We start from the raw sequence: 17,765 nt of genomic DNA, 5'->3' as shown, positions 1-17,765 counted from the left end.
AAAAAGCATTGAGTACATTAGCTTTTTCCACATCCTCTGTTACTAGGTTGCCTCCCTCATTCAGTAAGGGGCCCACACTTTCCTTGACTTTCTTCTTGTTGCTAACATACCTGAAAAAACCCTTCTTGTTACTCTTAACATCTCCTGCTAGCTGCAACTCCCAAGTGTGATTTCGCCTTCCTGATTTCACTCCTGCATGCCTGAGCAATATTTTTATACTCCTCCCTGTCCACTTCTTGTAAGCTTCTTTTTTGTGTTTAAGATCAGCAACGATTTCACTGTTTAGCCAAGCTGGTCGCCTGCCATATTTACTATTCTTTCTATACATCAGGATGGTTTGTTCCTGCAACCTCAATAAAGATTCTTTAAAATATAGCCAGCTCTCCTGGACTCCTTTGCCCCTCATGTTATTCTCCCAGGGGATCCTGCCCATCAGTTCCCTGAGGGAGTCGAAGTCTGCTTTTCTGAAGTCCAGGGTCCATATACTGCTGCTCTCCTTTCTTGCTTGTGTCAGGATCCTGAACTCGACATCTCATGGTCACTGCCTCTCAGGTTCCCATCCACTTTTGCTTCCCCTATTAATTCTTCCCGGTTTGTGATCACCCCTTTGCTCCCACTTTTTACTGCCAAAACTCCCCCCTCCCGCTTTCATATATCTAATTTTTCTCTGAAACTTTCCTGCTTTGATCATCACTCTCCTTACCTAGATAGCTCCACTAGTTCCCAAAACTGCCATATTCATCTATCTCAGTTGTAATGTTTAAGATTTCTGGAGCAGGGGCTATATCAGTAGAGCATAAAAGGGATGAGGGCTTCGCAAGAACTTATTGTGCTGGATTTTGCTGTAATTGTACCATCCTTCTAGCTGTAATGCATTCTGTGCTAGATTGTGTGATGACACTGGGCAAAATAAAATGGTTTATTTTTAAAGAGGCGTTTAGCCATCCTCCTACGCTTAGAAGACCTTTCTTCCCATCTCCTCAGAATGGTTCTGAGCTGCTTATTATTTCCTCTTCAGATCTGAGGGAAGAGGTGGGCAGCCTCTGCTCTTTAGTACTAAAAGGAAAGAGAGACTCTTTGACTGCTTTGCCTTAGCTCCCGAGGAACCTTCTATACACAGACATTAGCTGAGCAGTGTGTCTGAATATTCAAGACAGATTGTGTCCCAGTCTATATGTCTGTTTGAGGCTATGGAATTAGGGGGTTTTAAGTATGATAGAACTGAGCAAGCTGTAGCTGGGGGGAAAAACAAGGCTGAATATGGGGAAAGAAATAATATTTTGGGGCTTCATATCTCCACCATGGCTCTACTTACAAAATGTGCAACAATGCCAAGTAGCACCGAATCTGAAAGGGTAATGCTGTGTGCCTTAAGCTGAGATGCCAACCTCTTGTTTGGCTTGTCTTACCTATCTTTCCATGAGGAAACAGACAGCTTCTGACAGCAGGAATAAAATTAGTATGTAGGTGTCACACATACTTGCACACATCTACAAGTGTGGAATGGTTCTTTCTGGCTTCTGCCGTGGCAAAAGAAGATCAAAACAGACAATCTAGTCTGTTTATTTGGTCTTAAAAGCTTCTGTTTTGGCACGGTTTGGGATCTTATTTGTTCATAGTCTGTGGGTAGGTACTCTGCAAGAATGCTTGTCAGAATTTTTTTAGTAGAAAGAAGACATTTGTTTTGTTTTAAAAGTATCAAACTTATTCAGTATTTCTACATGTGGGAAAAAATTCCTCTTTTAAAATAAGTACAATTTCTGCTGTGTATTTCTACTGTTTGTTTCTTTCTTGGCTAAGTTAACCTGCTGTTCTCCTACTGGGAAAGATGGTAATGTGTGTCCATAATCCACTTAGACCACCCCTACCATGTCAAATAGATTAAAGTTAAACATTCAGTGATAATTTTAAAAAATGTTATGGTTACACAAGAATATAAGCGTAGCATTACAATAGGAAATAAATAAAATAAAAGACAACACAAACCAGTTCAGTTCCCCTCTGCAGCAGTCTGTTGTACATAAAGGCTTGCATGTTGTCAAATGTTTCTAGTCTGTCTTGCCTTTTACAGCATCCTTTCATATGGGACTAGGTGCAGTAAAATTCCTTCCAGGCCTTGTAAATCATTACTAACCTTTCCACTTGAAACTAACTATTAGGAGCCCTACTCCACTGAAGTCACCGGTTCTTTTGCCATGGACTTCAGTGTAAACAGAATCAGGCCATAGGTTAACAATGACTTGAACATTCTCTGTCAGTTTTAACATAGCCATTCCTGGTACAATGGAAATAAAATGCTACTTCTAAATTCTCAGTGTCCAGCCATGCCAAACATCTGGAATACTGACAGCTCTAGACATCTTTGCCAAATGAAATAGCAGCACCTGAAAAGCCAAAAGCCAAACCAGTTTTCTTTCACTTTATCTGACTGGTTGCTTGTTACTATGGCAGTGAGTCACAATATCAAACTACAAAGAGACTAAGCGTACTACTCCTGGGGGAATTCTGTGCCAAACAATTAAATGTTCTGCACACAGTATTTTAAAATTCTGCATATTTTGTCAAAATAACACAATATAATCATACCTGTTTCAATTATTTTGGTAATTTATTTCATAATACCTGTCAGCAAGTATGTTATTAACAATACAGACAACAAAAATTATTCCCCCAGGAGTAGAGAGTGAAAGAAACCCTCTACAACAACCCAGTTCCTGTTTCTCTGTTATGCTTTTGTTGGGCACCTCAGTCTGGGTGTGTCACACGTGCCAGCTGGGTGCATCTTGGGGGGAAAATTCTGTCCCTCCAGTCTGACACCCACACCCTCTACCCCCCAGAGCCCAGGGATCCAGAGAAAGAAACAGCCTGATGCTGTGTCATGGGCTTGCACGGAGTTTCTTGCATGCCGCCGCCTTCCTTCAAGACGTGCTGGGAACCCTCCAGCTTTCTTTCCCCCACCCCCCTCACCCTCCGGGCAATGTCCTGTATTTGTGAGCAGGAGAGCTGGGCTTGGCTGTGTCCAGCAGCCCCTAGTGGTGGCCAGAAGCTCTACAGCACCAATTCTGCAGGGAAAAATGAAATGTCTACGCAGAACATTAATTCTTCGCAAATTCATCATTCCGCAGTCGTGAAGAATTCCCCTAGGAGCTGTACCTTTCATCTGTACATGAGTGAAGTTTGCTAATTATATACAAACAACATTAGTCCTCAAAATAAAGGCTCCTATTGAGGTTAGATCTTGAGTCCTAGCCTGCATGTCTGGATGACCATGGGGCTGAAATGGTTGAGGATAGAAGGATAGTCACCAATGCAAAGGCATTTTACACCTAGTTTTGGTGATTTTCAATGTCAAGTTCTGGGTCAGGCATTTTAAGTACAGCTTTTGTGTATGTAAGGCAAATAAGGGCATATTACTTAAAGGAAAAATGAAAGATGATAGCACTATAGACAAAAGCTTGCAAAATTGCTTTTGTAACACATTTATTTAGCCATCTGATGCACTGTAGAGAATACTTTAAAGGAAACTTAGAAACTGTTAACCTCTACATTAGTACAAAACATGAAGACTCTTTTCCTTAACAAAATGAGCTCGTTGGCTAGCCGAGTCACTGAAATGGGGGAGGGAGAGGCCAAGTTAGAGCAAATTTGTGTATGTATTTGTGAGAGAGAGAGAGAGAGAGAGAGAGAAAATGCACACTAACATGGCTGGTGAGCTTGATCTCCAAAGCCCCCCACCTCAACACTATCCAAAGTTGTCATCTTCCTCAGATATTTTTCCGTGTACTTGAGACTCTTTCTTCACTTGCCCAATCAAGAGCAAAGCAGATATTCAGTGAGCTTTAGCCATCACAGCGCCATTTTAGCAAGGCGTTTATGGGACTTGTAGTGTTTTCATCCACTCCATTATTCATAACCACCAGTCTCTCTCTCACAGCTGCTTCATATGCTTCATTACAACACCGTGCTTGTTCTGTGGCCTGGAAGACTAGTAGCCAGCTTCTCTGGGGTCAGAATGCCACTTCACCAGCAGCCACTAGAAGATGTAGCAAGGGGATAAAGAAAGAGGGGAGGCAAAGAGGGTGTGCGCCTTCTCTCTCTCTCTCTCCCTCCCTTTTTTTTTTTTTTTTTTTCTTGATTTGAGGGAGGGTTGTCCCCCTGCTTCTTATTTTAGGAGGCAAGGACTCTCCAGGGTGAGAGCGCAAAAAGATAAAATGATGTCCGGCTGAGGAATTCCCAGGTATGAGTGTGCTCTGTGGGCTTGTTTTCACTGCAACAGTTTGCTACAATTACTATATTCAAGTCACTCTGTTCAAGCTAGCCTTGAATGAGAGCATCTGCTCTGGGCAGGGTAAACTACTTGAGTTACTGCCTCCAAACTGTCACAGTACTGACCGGTGTATTCTTGGTTCTTTGCATTGCACTAGTCTGAATCACTCCTTCCAAACTTCTGTGGTGTATTATATGATTGCATGGTCATAATACCTCTAGGACAATGCAAATCACAAGCAGAATACCAAAAAAAAAGTATATAAGCTGAAATTTCAGGCAATACAAAGAACATAGCAGCTACCACTTTCAGCTAAAATGAGCAAATTGATTAACATAGTGACACTAAACTTGGGACAAATAATTCAACCAATAGAGACACAAGCAACCATACATACCCAGAGTAGACAATGTACTGTGGCATCCCTGCAACAAAGCTGCTAAAAGTTTACCATGAGGTATCGGAAGACATCCCAGTTGTTCAAGGAATGTTATACCTAGAAATAGACAAAACAATTAAGCCGATAGAGCATCTGCCTCGCAGAGTGCTCATTGCATAAAGAAGAAAAAATGGGAGTATAAAGCAAATGGAAAAAGAAGGCATCATTGTTAGTCACAGAGCCCACAAGTTGGATAAACAGCATGGTAGTCACCGAGAAGCCAGGCGAGCTGTGTATTTACATTGATACAAGCAATTTAAACTGGGCACTAAAAAGAGCTCACAACCACGTGCCTACAATTGAAGAAATATTGCCTGATTTAGCAAAAAGCAAAAATATACTCAGTACTTGATGCCAAAGACAGATATTGGCAAGTGCTACTGGATAAGGAAAACAGCTACCTGGCCACACTTTGGACACCAGCAGGTAGATACAGATGATTGAGAATGCCATTGAGAATCAAACCTGCGGCAAATGAATATTGACGCTGCCAATAAGATGTACTAACAGGATTTGCAGGCTCAGCATCATAGCTGAAGACATTCTAGTGTACAGAAATGGAGACGACATGGCAGTAGCTGTGGTAGAGCATAGAGGAAATGTGATCATAGAATATCAGGGTTGGGAGGGACCTCAGGAGGTCATTTAGTCCAACCCCCTACTCAAAGCAGGACCAATCCCCAGACAGATTTTTGCCCAAGATCCCTAAATGGCCCCCTCAAGGATTGAACTCACAACCCTGGGTTTAGCAGGCCAATGCTCAAACCACTCACAACCACAACCTCATCTATCTGCTACAGAGAGCCAAGGAAGTAAACCTAAAATTCAATAAAAGAAGATTGACTGCTCTACCATACACAAGACATTTGCTGACCTCGCAAGTTCTAAGACCTGACCCTGAAAACATAAAAGCAATACAGTGGATGCCCAACCTACAGATATTAAATCAGTTCAGAGATTATTAAGATATGCAAACTGATAGTTTCTTCCAAGCCTCTCACATGCGTGAAAACACTTTAGGCAACTACTGGACAAAGTTGCGTGATGGTTACTTCATCACGACACAGCCATCACGTGTATCAGAAGGCTGGTGACCAAGTATCCAATCCTGAAATACTATGTTGTGAAGAGGCTACTATACAATGCCAGTGAGGTGGGGCTCGGGGTAGCCCTCATATAAAAGGGACAAGAAGGTCAAGTCACCAATGGAAAAAAGAGACTCAAAATGAAACGCAATGTCTTTCAATCGTTTTCATATGTGAAAAGTTCTATGTTCATATGTTTAAGGATGGAAAACCATTGGAGTAGAAAATGACCCTAAACCGCTAAACATTTTTTTTAAAAAAACACTGCTAGCAGCCCCAAAACACCTTCAGTGCTTGCTACTGAAACTGCAGTGCTACAGTTTAGATGTACATAACTGACTCCTTATCCAGAGCAGCCTGGCAGCATGAAAAATATGGTAACTGAAAAGGATATGAGAACATGACAGAAATCTAGAAAACAAAGAAAGATAGAAAAAGAATCAACCAAGCCAGTTATGTGCTAGTTTCAAGGCGGAGACTGGAAAGAATCCGAGAATAAACCACAAGTGCTTATGTCTGTCATTCTGTCAGCATGGCCCTATGCCAGGGGAGAAGACTCACCTTCCTCTCAAGAATACTGGATCTATAGAGACAAGCTGAGCCTCCAAGTAGCATCTTATGTAAAGGCAGTCGCTGGACTTAATACCAGCATAGACCATGCAGTGGACTTCTCCTGGGCCAGTGCCATTTGTAAGGATTTAGGCTACCTTTGAAAATGCTAGTGCTAATGTGAGAGAAAGTATACTGTGACTATTGCATGTTCCACTCCTGATTCTGCATCCACATGCCTTTGTAGGCTGCATTGATAATACCTGCTTGGCACACATGCAGTAGTGTGAGCCATTATCAATCCGTTTGCATCTTTAAATTTTGAATCAGACATGAATACCCTGGGAAGGGGGTGGGGTGGGAATTGGGAATTAAAGGGAACATAGAACCAGCATTACAGCAAGCCAGCCCTCTCAATGTTTGGAAAGTGTGCCAAGATCCCCAAAGCAAAAGTGTTGTGCAGTTACTAAGTATCTAACCTCTCTCCCCTGTTGGTAGTTCATTTTGATATCAGCTGTGGTATCAGGCTGCCTTCTTTTCAGATAATTTGATGCTTATTGCTATCAAACAAGGCTAGCACAGTTAATATTGAAAGTACATATTGAAACCATCTCAACAGTCAGCAAGAGGTTTAAAAGATCTTGTACTACACCAGCCCACGTGATTGCATTTCTGAAAAGTGCTTTTCATCAAACCATTAAGACACCCTGGGGTGTGTTTTTTATTGGTCCATTAAGAAACACCTCAGGTGTGCTGAGGCAGCTTTGTTCCTTGAGTCACCCGTAAACAAATTAAAGGAACGGGGAAAAAACCACTTAGAAGTGCCTTAATTTTGCTATAAACATGGTTATTAAAAATTTTTAAATAGACACTTAATTTAAAACATTCATTTATTCTGGACATCTCAAATCTACATCTACCTAAAAGAGACAGTGTGGGGGGAAACCAAGGAAAAATCAAGGCACCCATTTTCCTGCCTGGTTTAGTATAATGAACCCTGGACAAGCAATGCCCACTTATTAGAGATCACCTCAAAGAATCTCAGATACGCAGTTCAGTACACGCTGTTACACCATCTCTGTTAAGTACTTATATTTTTAGGTTTCATAGTATTTAGAACATTATTTTTAATAATTTAGTATTGAGTATTCATGTTCAGCCTCTCCATTTTATCTGTCTTTAAATTAGTCCTGTGAGGAGCTGTTTGTAAATGAGGTTGAGCTTTAGAAAAATAGGGATTAAAATGCAACTTCTGTCCAAGTTCTGTCTCCTTCTTTGCTGCCACCTACAGCAGCTCCAACAGGGATTCCTAGGTACCATTAACTTTTAATTCTATCCCAAGTGAAGTTAAAATGTATTGAGCTCATATTGTCAATGTGTTTCGGAGAGTTTTGTGGCATATTTTCCCACTGAAATTGCTGTACTTAGCAGTACTTTTCAGGTACAAAACTTAAATTTTGTTTATTTGTTAAAAACTTTAATCTCATCTCTCAGTGGACTCTGAATCTCTCTTTCTAACAAAAAGCCACCCTTTACTGCTGAGGAAAGGATTTGATGCTTGATTTCCTTGGGTATTTAACTTCTCTAGATATATTGTTGCTTTATGTGGATATAATGACATCTAAGAGGCCCAGTCAGAACATGGCTTTGCGCAATGCAAGTTCAAAGCCACACAACATAGCTTCATAGAGCTGGACTTTTGTGAAACTAAGGACTGTATCTTCACCAGAATGCAGCCGTCTAACTTGAAGTGTGATTTTAATATGATTTAGTTAAGCAACTCCAAACTCCTTATTTCATAGATTCATAGACTCTAGGACTAGAAGGAACCTCGAGAGGTCATCGAGTCCAGTCCCCTGCCCTCAGGCAGGACCAAATACTGTCTAGACCATCCTTGACAGACATTTATCTAACCTACTCTTAAATATCTCCAGAGATGGAGATTCCACAACCTCCCTAGGCAATTTATTCCAGTGTTTAACCACCCTGACAGTTAGGAACTTTTTCCTAATGTCCAACCTAAACCTCCCTTGCTGCAATTTAAGCCCATTGCTTCTTGTTCTATCCTTAGAGGCTAAGATGAACAAGTTTTCTCCCACCTCCTTATGACACCCTTTTAGATACCTGAAAACTGCTATCATGTCCCCTCTCAGTCTTCTCTTTTCCAAACTAAACAAACCCAATTCTTTCAGCCTTCCTTCATAGGTCATGTTCTCTAGACCTTTAATAATTCTTGTTGCTCTTCTCTGGACCCTCTCCAGTTTCTCCCAGGGCTGCCGGGGGGAGGGGGGGAGGCAAGTGGGGCAATTTGCCCCGGGCCCCACAGGGGCCCCCACGAGAATATAGTATTCTACAGTATTGCAACTTTTTTTTATGTAAGGGGCCCCCGAAATTGCTTTGCCCCAGGCCCCCTGAATCCTCTGGGTGGCCCTGATTTCTCCACGTCTTTCTTGAAATGCGGTGCCCAGAACTGGACACAATACTCCAGCTGAGGCCTAACCAGAGCAGAGTAGAGCGGAAGAATGACTTCTCGTGTCTTGCTCACAACACACCTGTTAATACATCCCAGAATCACGTTTGCTTTTTTTGCAACAGCATCACACTGTTGACTCATATTTAGCTGGTGGTCCACTATAACCCCTAGATCCCTTTCTGCCGTACTCCTTCCTAGACAGTCTCTTCCCATTCTGTATGTGTGAAAAGTTGAAGAGTTTAAGTGGCTTATTTCAGTTTAGCTAGGTTGATAAGGAACAGATTTAAAATAAGACAAAAGAAGCCATTCTTAAACCAAAATAAGAATGCCCATGCAGAGGGTTTTGTACAGGTTTAAATATATTGGTTTAAAATCACACCTTAAGTTAAACCAATGCAACTTTCTTGTGGTAGAGCAGGTCTTAGAAATGATCTTAGTTCACATCTCTATGTGAAGTCTTTACGCATGCTAAAGAAATGCCAGGTTTTGTTTTTTTTGGTTTGGTTTTTTTAATGCAGATTTTTCATGTGAGAGGAAAGCAATCAAACACTCCATTACTGTTAACAAAGAACCCCTGGGCACACGCATTATAAATGTACTGTACTCCCAAGTATCAAAGTACAATTATAATAATTTGAATTGTGAATTGCATTGAACTAGGTTGCATTCATTCTCAGAGAAGCCTCCCAGACATTTAAGTACATTTCAGCAGAGCATCTGATAGTTCTTTGGGGTTCTGTAAAATCAGTGCTGCACTAGAAAAAATTCATGAAGTAACCACAAATTCAAGAAATTCAAGGTCACCTGAATCTATTTTTACTGATTCCAGCAACTTGTAAGGACTTTCAAAACTTCTCATTTTCCTTTGAGCTAAAATATGATGTAACATTATGATGCAAGTTACATACAGTGTGAGAGTCTCTGCCTGAATGGAAGAAAGTGAGAAGTGTGTTGCCTTCCAGCAATGGTGGTTCACTCTGCTCAGAAGAGAGGGGTGGGAGGGGAGAAGGTTTCTCTAAATATCATTTGATAAGTACTTGAAGCAATAAAGCACAGCAAGATGAGCAATATATGTGAATAATGCCCTATTTCAAATGCACTGTGAGGCCCAAGAGCAAAAGTAGAGAGCTTCTGTCTCCCAAGAAAGCATGATGTCTGTGTTTCACATTCTGAAGTGTGTTTAAAATATTTTTTTTAAATGTTTGCTTTTTGATGAGGTTTTGTCTGTCTGTTTATAGTGTTGGTCTAACTCAGGGTAGAAAACAGATTTTTTTTAAATAAAAGATCAAATTTTATATTTCAATTTGATTTTTTTTATTTAAATACAGGTTCAAATAAAATAAACCTTTGTTAATTTCAGGTTTCAAATTAAATCTGTGCTTAGGCCTAATCTTACTATAATCTAGTAAAGCAGCGTGGTTAAGGTAATATATTTTATTGGGCCATCTTCTGTTGGTGAGAAAGACAAGCTTTCGAGCTTACACAGAATTCTTTTTCAGGTCTACTATAATCTAGTAAAATCATTTAAATTAATTTTAAAAAATATCAAGCAGTACATGTTTGCTGGCAAGCTTTAAGGAAAGTCAGACTGCTAAACTTGTGAAAGTCACTGGCTAATTGCTTGGAACCAGGGTTTGTTGAAGTGCTAAACCAGCTTTTGAAAGCAGAAGCCTCTTCTGCAGGTGCAGAGAGAAAATATTTTCTTTATTTCAGTTTATTCAACTAGTTTAGCATGAAATAAAAATGAAAATAGGAAGTCCAAGGGAAAATTTTAAGACCGCTAATTAGCAGGTAGTCTACAAATTGCTGTTAGGGTCTTTAAATCTGGAGGAAGCCTGAGGATGCTCTAGTGTGAAATCTTGCACGTGAGTAAATCCACATTATCTGTTCATCACCTCGTTCTCTAATGAAGGAAAATCTGTTGTGGAAGATCGGTTCCTAACCCTATTATTCTCATGGGGTTTTTTTATTCTTCACATCCATATTGATGCTGTCCTTTACAAAATTGCCTCAAATTGAGACCCCTTAAATGGGGACTGATTTTTCAGAGAAACTCTTTCTAAAAATCAGGCATCCATTTACGTGTTTCAAGTTAGGCATCCAAAAATACTAGTCATTGTTGAAAGCTTAGTCTGTAATCACTAGAAATATAAATAATTCCTATGTAAAGTAAAAACTTAAACCCATGTGTTTAATGAGTTTGTTGCCATTTCTTCCTTACAGCAACCTCATCCTACAGGAATAAGTCCAATCAAAGGCCCCCAAGCTGGTGGGACCATCCTTACAATCACTGGGAAAAATCTGGAAACTGGCTCCCAGAAAGATGTTAGAGTTTTCGTCGGTGATGTGCCCTGCAACATGTACGTATGCAGCACTTAACTTTCATAATATTGACTTGTACTCCACTAGCACCAACCAAGATCAGAGCCCATCTGTGCGAGGCATTGTGCAAATCTATTGTGAGAGGAGATCCCTGCCCCCAACGGTTTACCATCTTTAAATGGATAAGACTGACATAGAGTGAGAGAAAGGGATAGAACACAGAAGCAGTGCAAATATAGAGTGGTGGTTTGTGAACATTAAGTTGGTGCCATGATTTTGTTTGTTCATTTATTTTTGGGTAGGTTTTTGGTTGGTTGTATTTATTCTGTGAATCACAGGGGACAGGTGGGGGAGGATGGAAGGTAGGAGGGTATTAGCTATAAGAAGGCATTAAGGGATGGGGTGGGGAGAGGGAAGGAAGCACTTGTCTTTTTTTTTTATATGAAGCTTTGCCCTTATTAAAACTTGTCACTTTGTGACTGTAATACAGAGTAGTATAAAGCCTTCCCTCAGCCCCCGACCATTCCCAGCCACGTGCCCATGAGGGTAAACTGCAGCGAGGAACCAGCCAGAGAATCCAGCAGGTAGGAATAGCTGCAGAAGCAGCCAGAACAGGAACCTTCAGTCAGTCGGAAAACTTTCTGCAGTTTTGACTGGACTTTCTCTGCCCTATACTGATTGGCTGGTTGCTCCAACCCTTTCCATCCCGCTCCTCACAATCTCTTCATCTCAGGTCACTCCACCCCACCCCTCTTTGTCTCTTCTCCACTGCCCCATCCCCCTCACCACTCTTCCCTTCCCTTCCTCTTTCCATGTAGCTGATCCCCTTCTAACTAAACCCACCCAAAACCCCAAAATTTTGGAACTAACATGTTTGCAGTGATCACTTTGTTCACTAGGCTTGTGTTTCCCCCGCCCCTCTCCCCTTCCCCCGTGTCGATCTTGTCTATTTAGATTGTAAACTCTTTGGGGCCGGGACTGTCTGCTACCATTTGTTCAATGCCTAGCACAGTGGGACCCCATTCTTGGTCAGCTCTTGGGCTCTACCGTAATAAAGATGATGATTAATAATATAATAATGCTAGTAATTTGAGCCTTGTTTCCCCTTTTCTTTTCCCTCCAATTTCCAGCATTGATTTTGGTGAACAAATAGTTTGCATCACAGGACAACATGACAAAGTTGAAGAAGTTCATGTAACCGTGCATCACGGAGACACAGAGAACAAATTAAACAATCCATTGTTTGCATATAGCGAAAATCCTACTGTCACTAAAATCTTTCCAAAAAATAGCTTCAGCAGGTAATGAAATGTTTCTATTATAACTATGTTCATTCTTAATAGATATGGGTGTGTGGTAGTTTTTCTTCATATGGAACTATTTAAATGAAAGTCACTATACTGTGTCTCTGCAGAAAGTTTAAGTATATGAGCTTGTACATTTTTTCCCCAAACTATTGACACACATTAATAATGTATTCTGTTTACCTCAAAACCTTAATAATACCTTTTTCAAAGCTAAATCTTGAAATAAGAAAAGTAATTAGCTTCTTTTAAAATACAGATTTCTTAAAAGAAAAAGAAAATAGATTGAGACGTATTTAAGGAGAATGTCAATCTACACTAGTTTACTTTGCTTTTTAAAATTAATCTTATTCCCATTAAAGCAGAAGTCATCACCTGCAGATAACATAAAGCTGTCAAAATGTCTGTGTCCATCCATTTCTGAAACATGTCTTGCTCAGCTATTAAGAGTTGGTTTGATGGAAATAAAAAAGAATAAATTATGACTTGCCAGCTTTGTTCCAGTAGGGCAAGTAGTAGCTGGCTAAAAAGCACAACTGGAGTTCAGCAAGGTTTTTAAAGATTTTTTTTGTGTGTGTTTTGTTTTTTGTTTTGTTTTTTTAATCTATAGCCAGACTGGTGGTTTCTCTCTGAGCATTCAGTTCTTTCTGAAAAGAAAAATACCAATAGCCTAAACATAAAAGCAAACAGGAAATCCCAACATGATACTTTGAACTATTTGACAGTGTACCTGTATAGAAGTCCTCCCAGAATATTCCTCATTTCAGGGGCTGGGGACAAAAACTGTGATCTTTACTGATGGGCTTCAGCTTCCTAATATCTTAATCTTGTTGCCTAGTAGAGGACAATTTGGTATTTTCATATCCTGAGAGATCAGAGGGAATGAGCCCCATCTCAAATTCTGTCACTTTCTCCCAAAAAAACAACATGAGATGATGACCTGAACAGGATCTTAAAAGTTAAGTCACCTGTGACTTACCAGGCTCCTTTAACACAGCCTTTTATATAAATAAAGTAATACTTAAGATTATTCCCATTTAAGAGATTAGAGGGACAATAGATGTATTTTTCTTTTTGTTTACTTGGTACATTTGTAAACCCTTTGTAATCAGTCTAATTTTTCCCTCTTTATAGTCAATCACTCCAGGGATTCTCAAAACTTTTGATAAAGTGGAATTCATTTTATTGGATTATTTTGCGGATCACCTTCCCTCCCAGTAATGATTATTGGGATTGTTGGTGGTTGGAAATGTATGCTAAGTCCTTTCTTAACTGTTAATGTATCTATCAACTGAAAGCAACAAGGAGAGCCAGCACCGTGTGACTTCTATTCCTTTCTGTATAGGTTCTTATAACTCACTCATTACCACACTATCAGAGCACCTTCCAGGAATGCTGTAAGCAACATGACTAATTTGTCATGTGTTTATGCTCTCATCCTCTCTCGGGGGAGATGTGCTTGCAGTGGAGTGTCCTGTTTTGGTAGGGGCTCTTTTAATATGCATGTTGCTATGTATTTATGTCAGAGAAGGTAAGGTCGAAGAAGTACATCTTGCACTTGGAGTGGAAGATGATGAGGTTTGTGGCGATCCTTAATTCCTGGTGAAGTTCATTCCACAGTCTCGAACCAGCCCCTTAGAAAGCTTTATCTTCTGTTGTAGGGAGTTCCACTGAGCTAGAGGAGCAAAGTTGATGAGTATGGTCTTTGTCCCAGAGCTTTAGAGGGTCTTTGAAATATCCTGGTGCCAGGCAATGGAGCACCTTGAAGATGAGGTCTAAGACTTTTAACTTGACTTGATTCTATAGGAAGCCAGGGTAGGGAGCAGAGGACAGGTGTGATGTGCTTGGTAGCCAGCATTACTGTAGAGATGCACTGCAGCCTTCTAAACAAGTGGGAGTTTGCTAAGTGCTAAAGGTACTTCATCCCCAGGTACACTGCCTTGCTGTAGTCCAGCCAAGAGGTCATGAAGGCATGAATAACTGAGGCCAGATCACTGTCTGCCATGATAGGGTAGAGTCTCCTAGCTACCCGGAAATGATGGAAAACGTTACTCATAGATGCTGCTCTGTGAGAGCTTAGCCTCAGTGAGGAATCCAAGAATATTGCAGACTGTATTGACCAGTTGTGGTGTGTATTTTCAACCAAAGAAGAATGCTCCATGGCTACAAATTCTTCAAAATGCTTTCCTCTGCCCACCAGCATAACCTCTGCCTTGCTCAGCTTCACTTTCAGCCAGCTATTCTTAATCCATGAGCTGATCTCATCCAAGCACTGAGCCATTTTGGTAGGAACCACCAACCATTACGTTAGGTTCCCCTGTTTGTGTAGTGCTCCCCACCCCAAGAGTGATAAAGGCACGGGAAAACATTTTAAATAATTTTAAAATGTGAATATAAAAATCACAACTAGGCCACAGGGTTTGGAACAGCTGTATCACTTCAAAATTTTATACCCATATTTGGTTTACTGGAAGTTCTTACATTTGATACCTAACTATTGTACAAGTACCTGCATGCAAAACTGTGCACAAAATATTTTAAGTGGAAAAAGTCCTAGATGGAGCTAGGGTATGGTTGTAGAACTTTACTGATGTTTGATTTGTGTCTGTTTTTTTCAGTGGAGGGAGAAATATTACTGTAACAGGAGCTAGGTTTGATATCATCCAGAGTTTCTCCATAGTTGTAACTGCTGACCTTAATGGGTCTTCCAGAAGGAAGAAGAGGCAAATACGCAGTCTAGCCTCAAAACAGGTATGTATGTATGTATGTATGTATTTATTTATTTATTGTCAGACATGCTATCTTCGTCAGCAGTGTGATGTCTAAACAGGGCCTGATCCTGGTCAACCATTTGTTTCCTTTTTAGTTCACTTTATTATTTTATTTTCATTTCATTATATTATGGTAGTATCCAGAATGTACTAGGAATGGTACAATCACATTTGTGATGAAAGAGACTGGGAAGACTGTATCATGGGAAGTCATAAAGATAGCTGCTGTTTTTTGTGTTGTGATTTATGTTAATGATTGAAGAGGGTTCCTAGAGTAAACTATTTGTATAATTGTACTTTTTAAATGTGCCAAGGAACACCTAGTGCAAAGGATTGGGATGGGGAGGGGGAAATAAACATACATACATAAATTATACTGTTAGGATCCAGACATTTTCAAGCATGAGGTGCCTTAGGGTACGTCTATACTTACCTCCGGGTTCGGCGGTAAGCAATCGATCTTCTGGGATCAGTTTATCGCGTCTTGTCTAGATGCGATAAATCGATCCCGGAAGTGCTCGCCGTCGACGCCGGTACTCCTGCTCCACGAGAGGAGTACGCGGAGTCGACGGGGGAGCCTGCCTGCCATGTGTGGACCCGCGGTAAGTACCTTGTAGTTCGAACTAAGGTACTTCGACTTCAGCTACGTTATTTACGTAGCTGAAGTTGCGTATCTTAGTTCGAACTGGGGGTTAGTGTGGACCAGCCCTTAGAAATAAACATTCATTGTGGTGGAAGATAAGTTTTATTGTGAGTTAATTAGTTGGTGTTTAATGTATTTTATTCATAAATGGTACTGAGCATTTATATTAAGCTGATAACGTCTCTGTTATTTATAAATGCCTTGAATACAAGTGATGTGCCCAAGGTTGCAGAAGAGTCAAAAATAGTCTGGATTAAAGCTAAGGAGTTACCATCCCACCCCCATCAATCCTGTGTTCTCAACATTAAATCGCCCTAAAATAGTTCAAACCCACAAAATTCAGATAATGACACAAACTTTCTGTCAACTTCGGGAGTGTTCAGACCTTAGGATTTTGCTTTGGGCCTGAATACTAACCCACACTGAAGCAATGATTTATTTTTGTGCAGTGATTTTTTTCTTTTCCAAAAGTATCTGAGAATCTCACATTTTTATTTAACCTTGGTTATGTTGTGGAAGGCCTAGTTCACAGGCTCTGCCTTCTATTTTTAGGTGCTAAATGTTCAGCAGCAGATAACATGATCTAATCAAAACCCAAAATGTTTTGTTTGCTTTTTAGTTTCTAGGAAAAGATATTGCAAAAATCAATGGAAGCACAATAGTCTTTTCTTCTCCACCAATACTAGAGGATCCAGAAAACTATAGGATTACTACACTTATTAAAATGGATGGTTACAGTTTCGTTTTAAACGCCGACAATGACCTCTTTAAATATGTTGCGGATCCAACATTTGAAAACTTCACTGATGGCATCAAAAAACAAGTCAACAAACTTATTCATGCAAAGGTAAACTTGACAAGACATGGCTGGTTGTAGTTTTATTGTTATAATAAATATATAGATGTGAGATTTTCCTTTCATCCTTAAAAAACGTGTGCTGCCCCCCACTACTGGAATCTGGAATTTCCATATTAGCTGTGTTTCCATAGAATTAATAGATTTCCTCTGTGTGTAAAAAGCCTGGGGGTATTTTTTCCTCCCCCTTCGCACTGATGTCACTACATCCTCTGTTGAAAATGAACTGTACAAAAGGTTGTGTAACTTGTGGATTGCTTCACCCGTGGCTTTGTAACTTAAATGACTTAGCCTTATATTTTCTGTCTAGGGCAGTAATCTGAACAAAGCCATGACGATAGAGGAGGCTCAAGCTTTTGTAGGGGCAGAACCCTGCAACATAAAAACACTGACTGAAAAGGATTTATATTGTGAACCACCAGAAGTACAACCTCAGCCAAAGAGAAGGCAGAAGAGGGATACAATCAATAACTTGCCTGAATTCATTGTATGTCACCTTTCCTGCCTGTTGTCTTTAATAGCATGTATGAAGAGAGGAGGGTATGGAGTACTGTGTTTGTGACACTGATAAAGTAGCTTCCTATTTGCATGGGTTTATTTTTCAGTGGGAAAATAAAGGAAACTATCTTGTGACTCCACTCCACTTCCCGATTCTACCTGCTATCTATAAAAGGATTGCAGATAGATAGAATGTCCCAAGATGTTGATTGCCACTTTTATTAAGGGGTCAGGTCCTATGTATACTCACAACTAGGCATAGGGTTTTCTATCTTGACAAGTCCCATTGCAGTCAATCACTATTCTGGGTAGTAAGTGCTTATAGGGTTGGGTCTTAAATTCCTTTGTATAGTAATAACTTTTTTTTTTCCTTTTATGTAATAAGGGCTAAATTACGTGCTGGAATACAAAGGTGCTGCTCCATTAATTCATTAACTTCAGTGGAGCTATGCCAATTTATGCCAGCAAAAATATTGTATCTGAATATTATACCTGTTTGGCAATCTGGACTAGGAATTCTATAGATTATAAAGATTACTAAGAAACTAAAGCATGGCA

The 17,765-nt window shown here is 40.2% G+C and overlaps 1 protein-coding gene across 1 annotated transcript in view; it reads left to right on the top strand.

Moving 5' to 3' along the window:
• The window catches only part of PLXNB2 (plexin B2), a 114,463-nt gene that overhangs the window by 65,124 nt on the left and 31,574 nt on the right, over positions 1 to 17,765 (top strand). The window contains exons 16-20 of the mRNA XM_065400954.1: positions 11,037 to 11,173; positions 12,266 to 12,436; positions 15,058 to 15,190; positions 16,473 to 16,700; positions 17,020 to 17,196. Coding sequence (XP_065257026.1) covers positions 11,037 to 11,173; positions 12,266 to 12,436; positions 15,058 to 15,190; positions 16,473 to 16,700; positions 17,020 to 17,196 — 846 coding nt within the window. The remainder of the gene's footprint in view (positions 1 to 11,036; positions 11,174 to 12,265; positions 12,437 to 15,057; positions 15,191 to 16,472; positions 16,701 to 17,019; positions 17,197 to 17,765) is intronic.

The sequence above is a fragment of the Emys orbicularis genome, chromosome 1 (assembly GCF_028017835.1).
Source record: "Emys orbicularis isolate rEmyOrb1 chromosome 1, rEmyOrb1.hap1, whole genome shotgun sequence".
Lineage (NCBI taxonomy): Eukaryota > Metazoa > Chordata > Testudines > Emydidae > Emys > Emys orbicularis.
The sequence above is the reverse complement of the archived record's forward strand: the minus strand, read 5'-3'. Positions and strand labels throughout refer to the sequence as shown.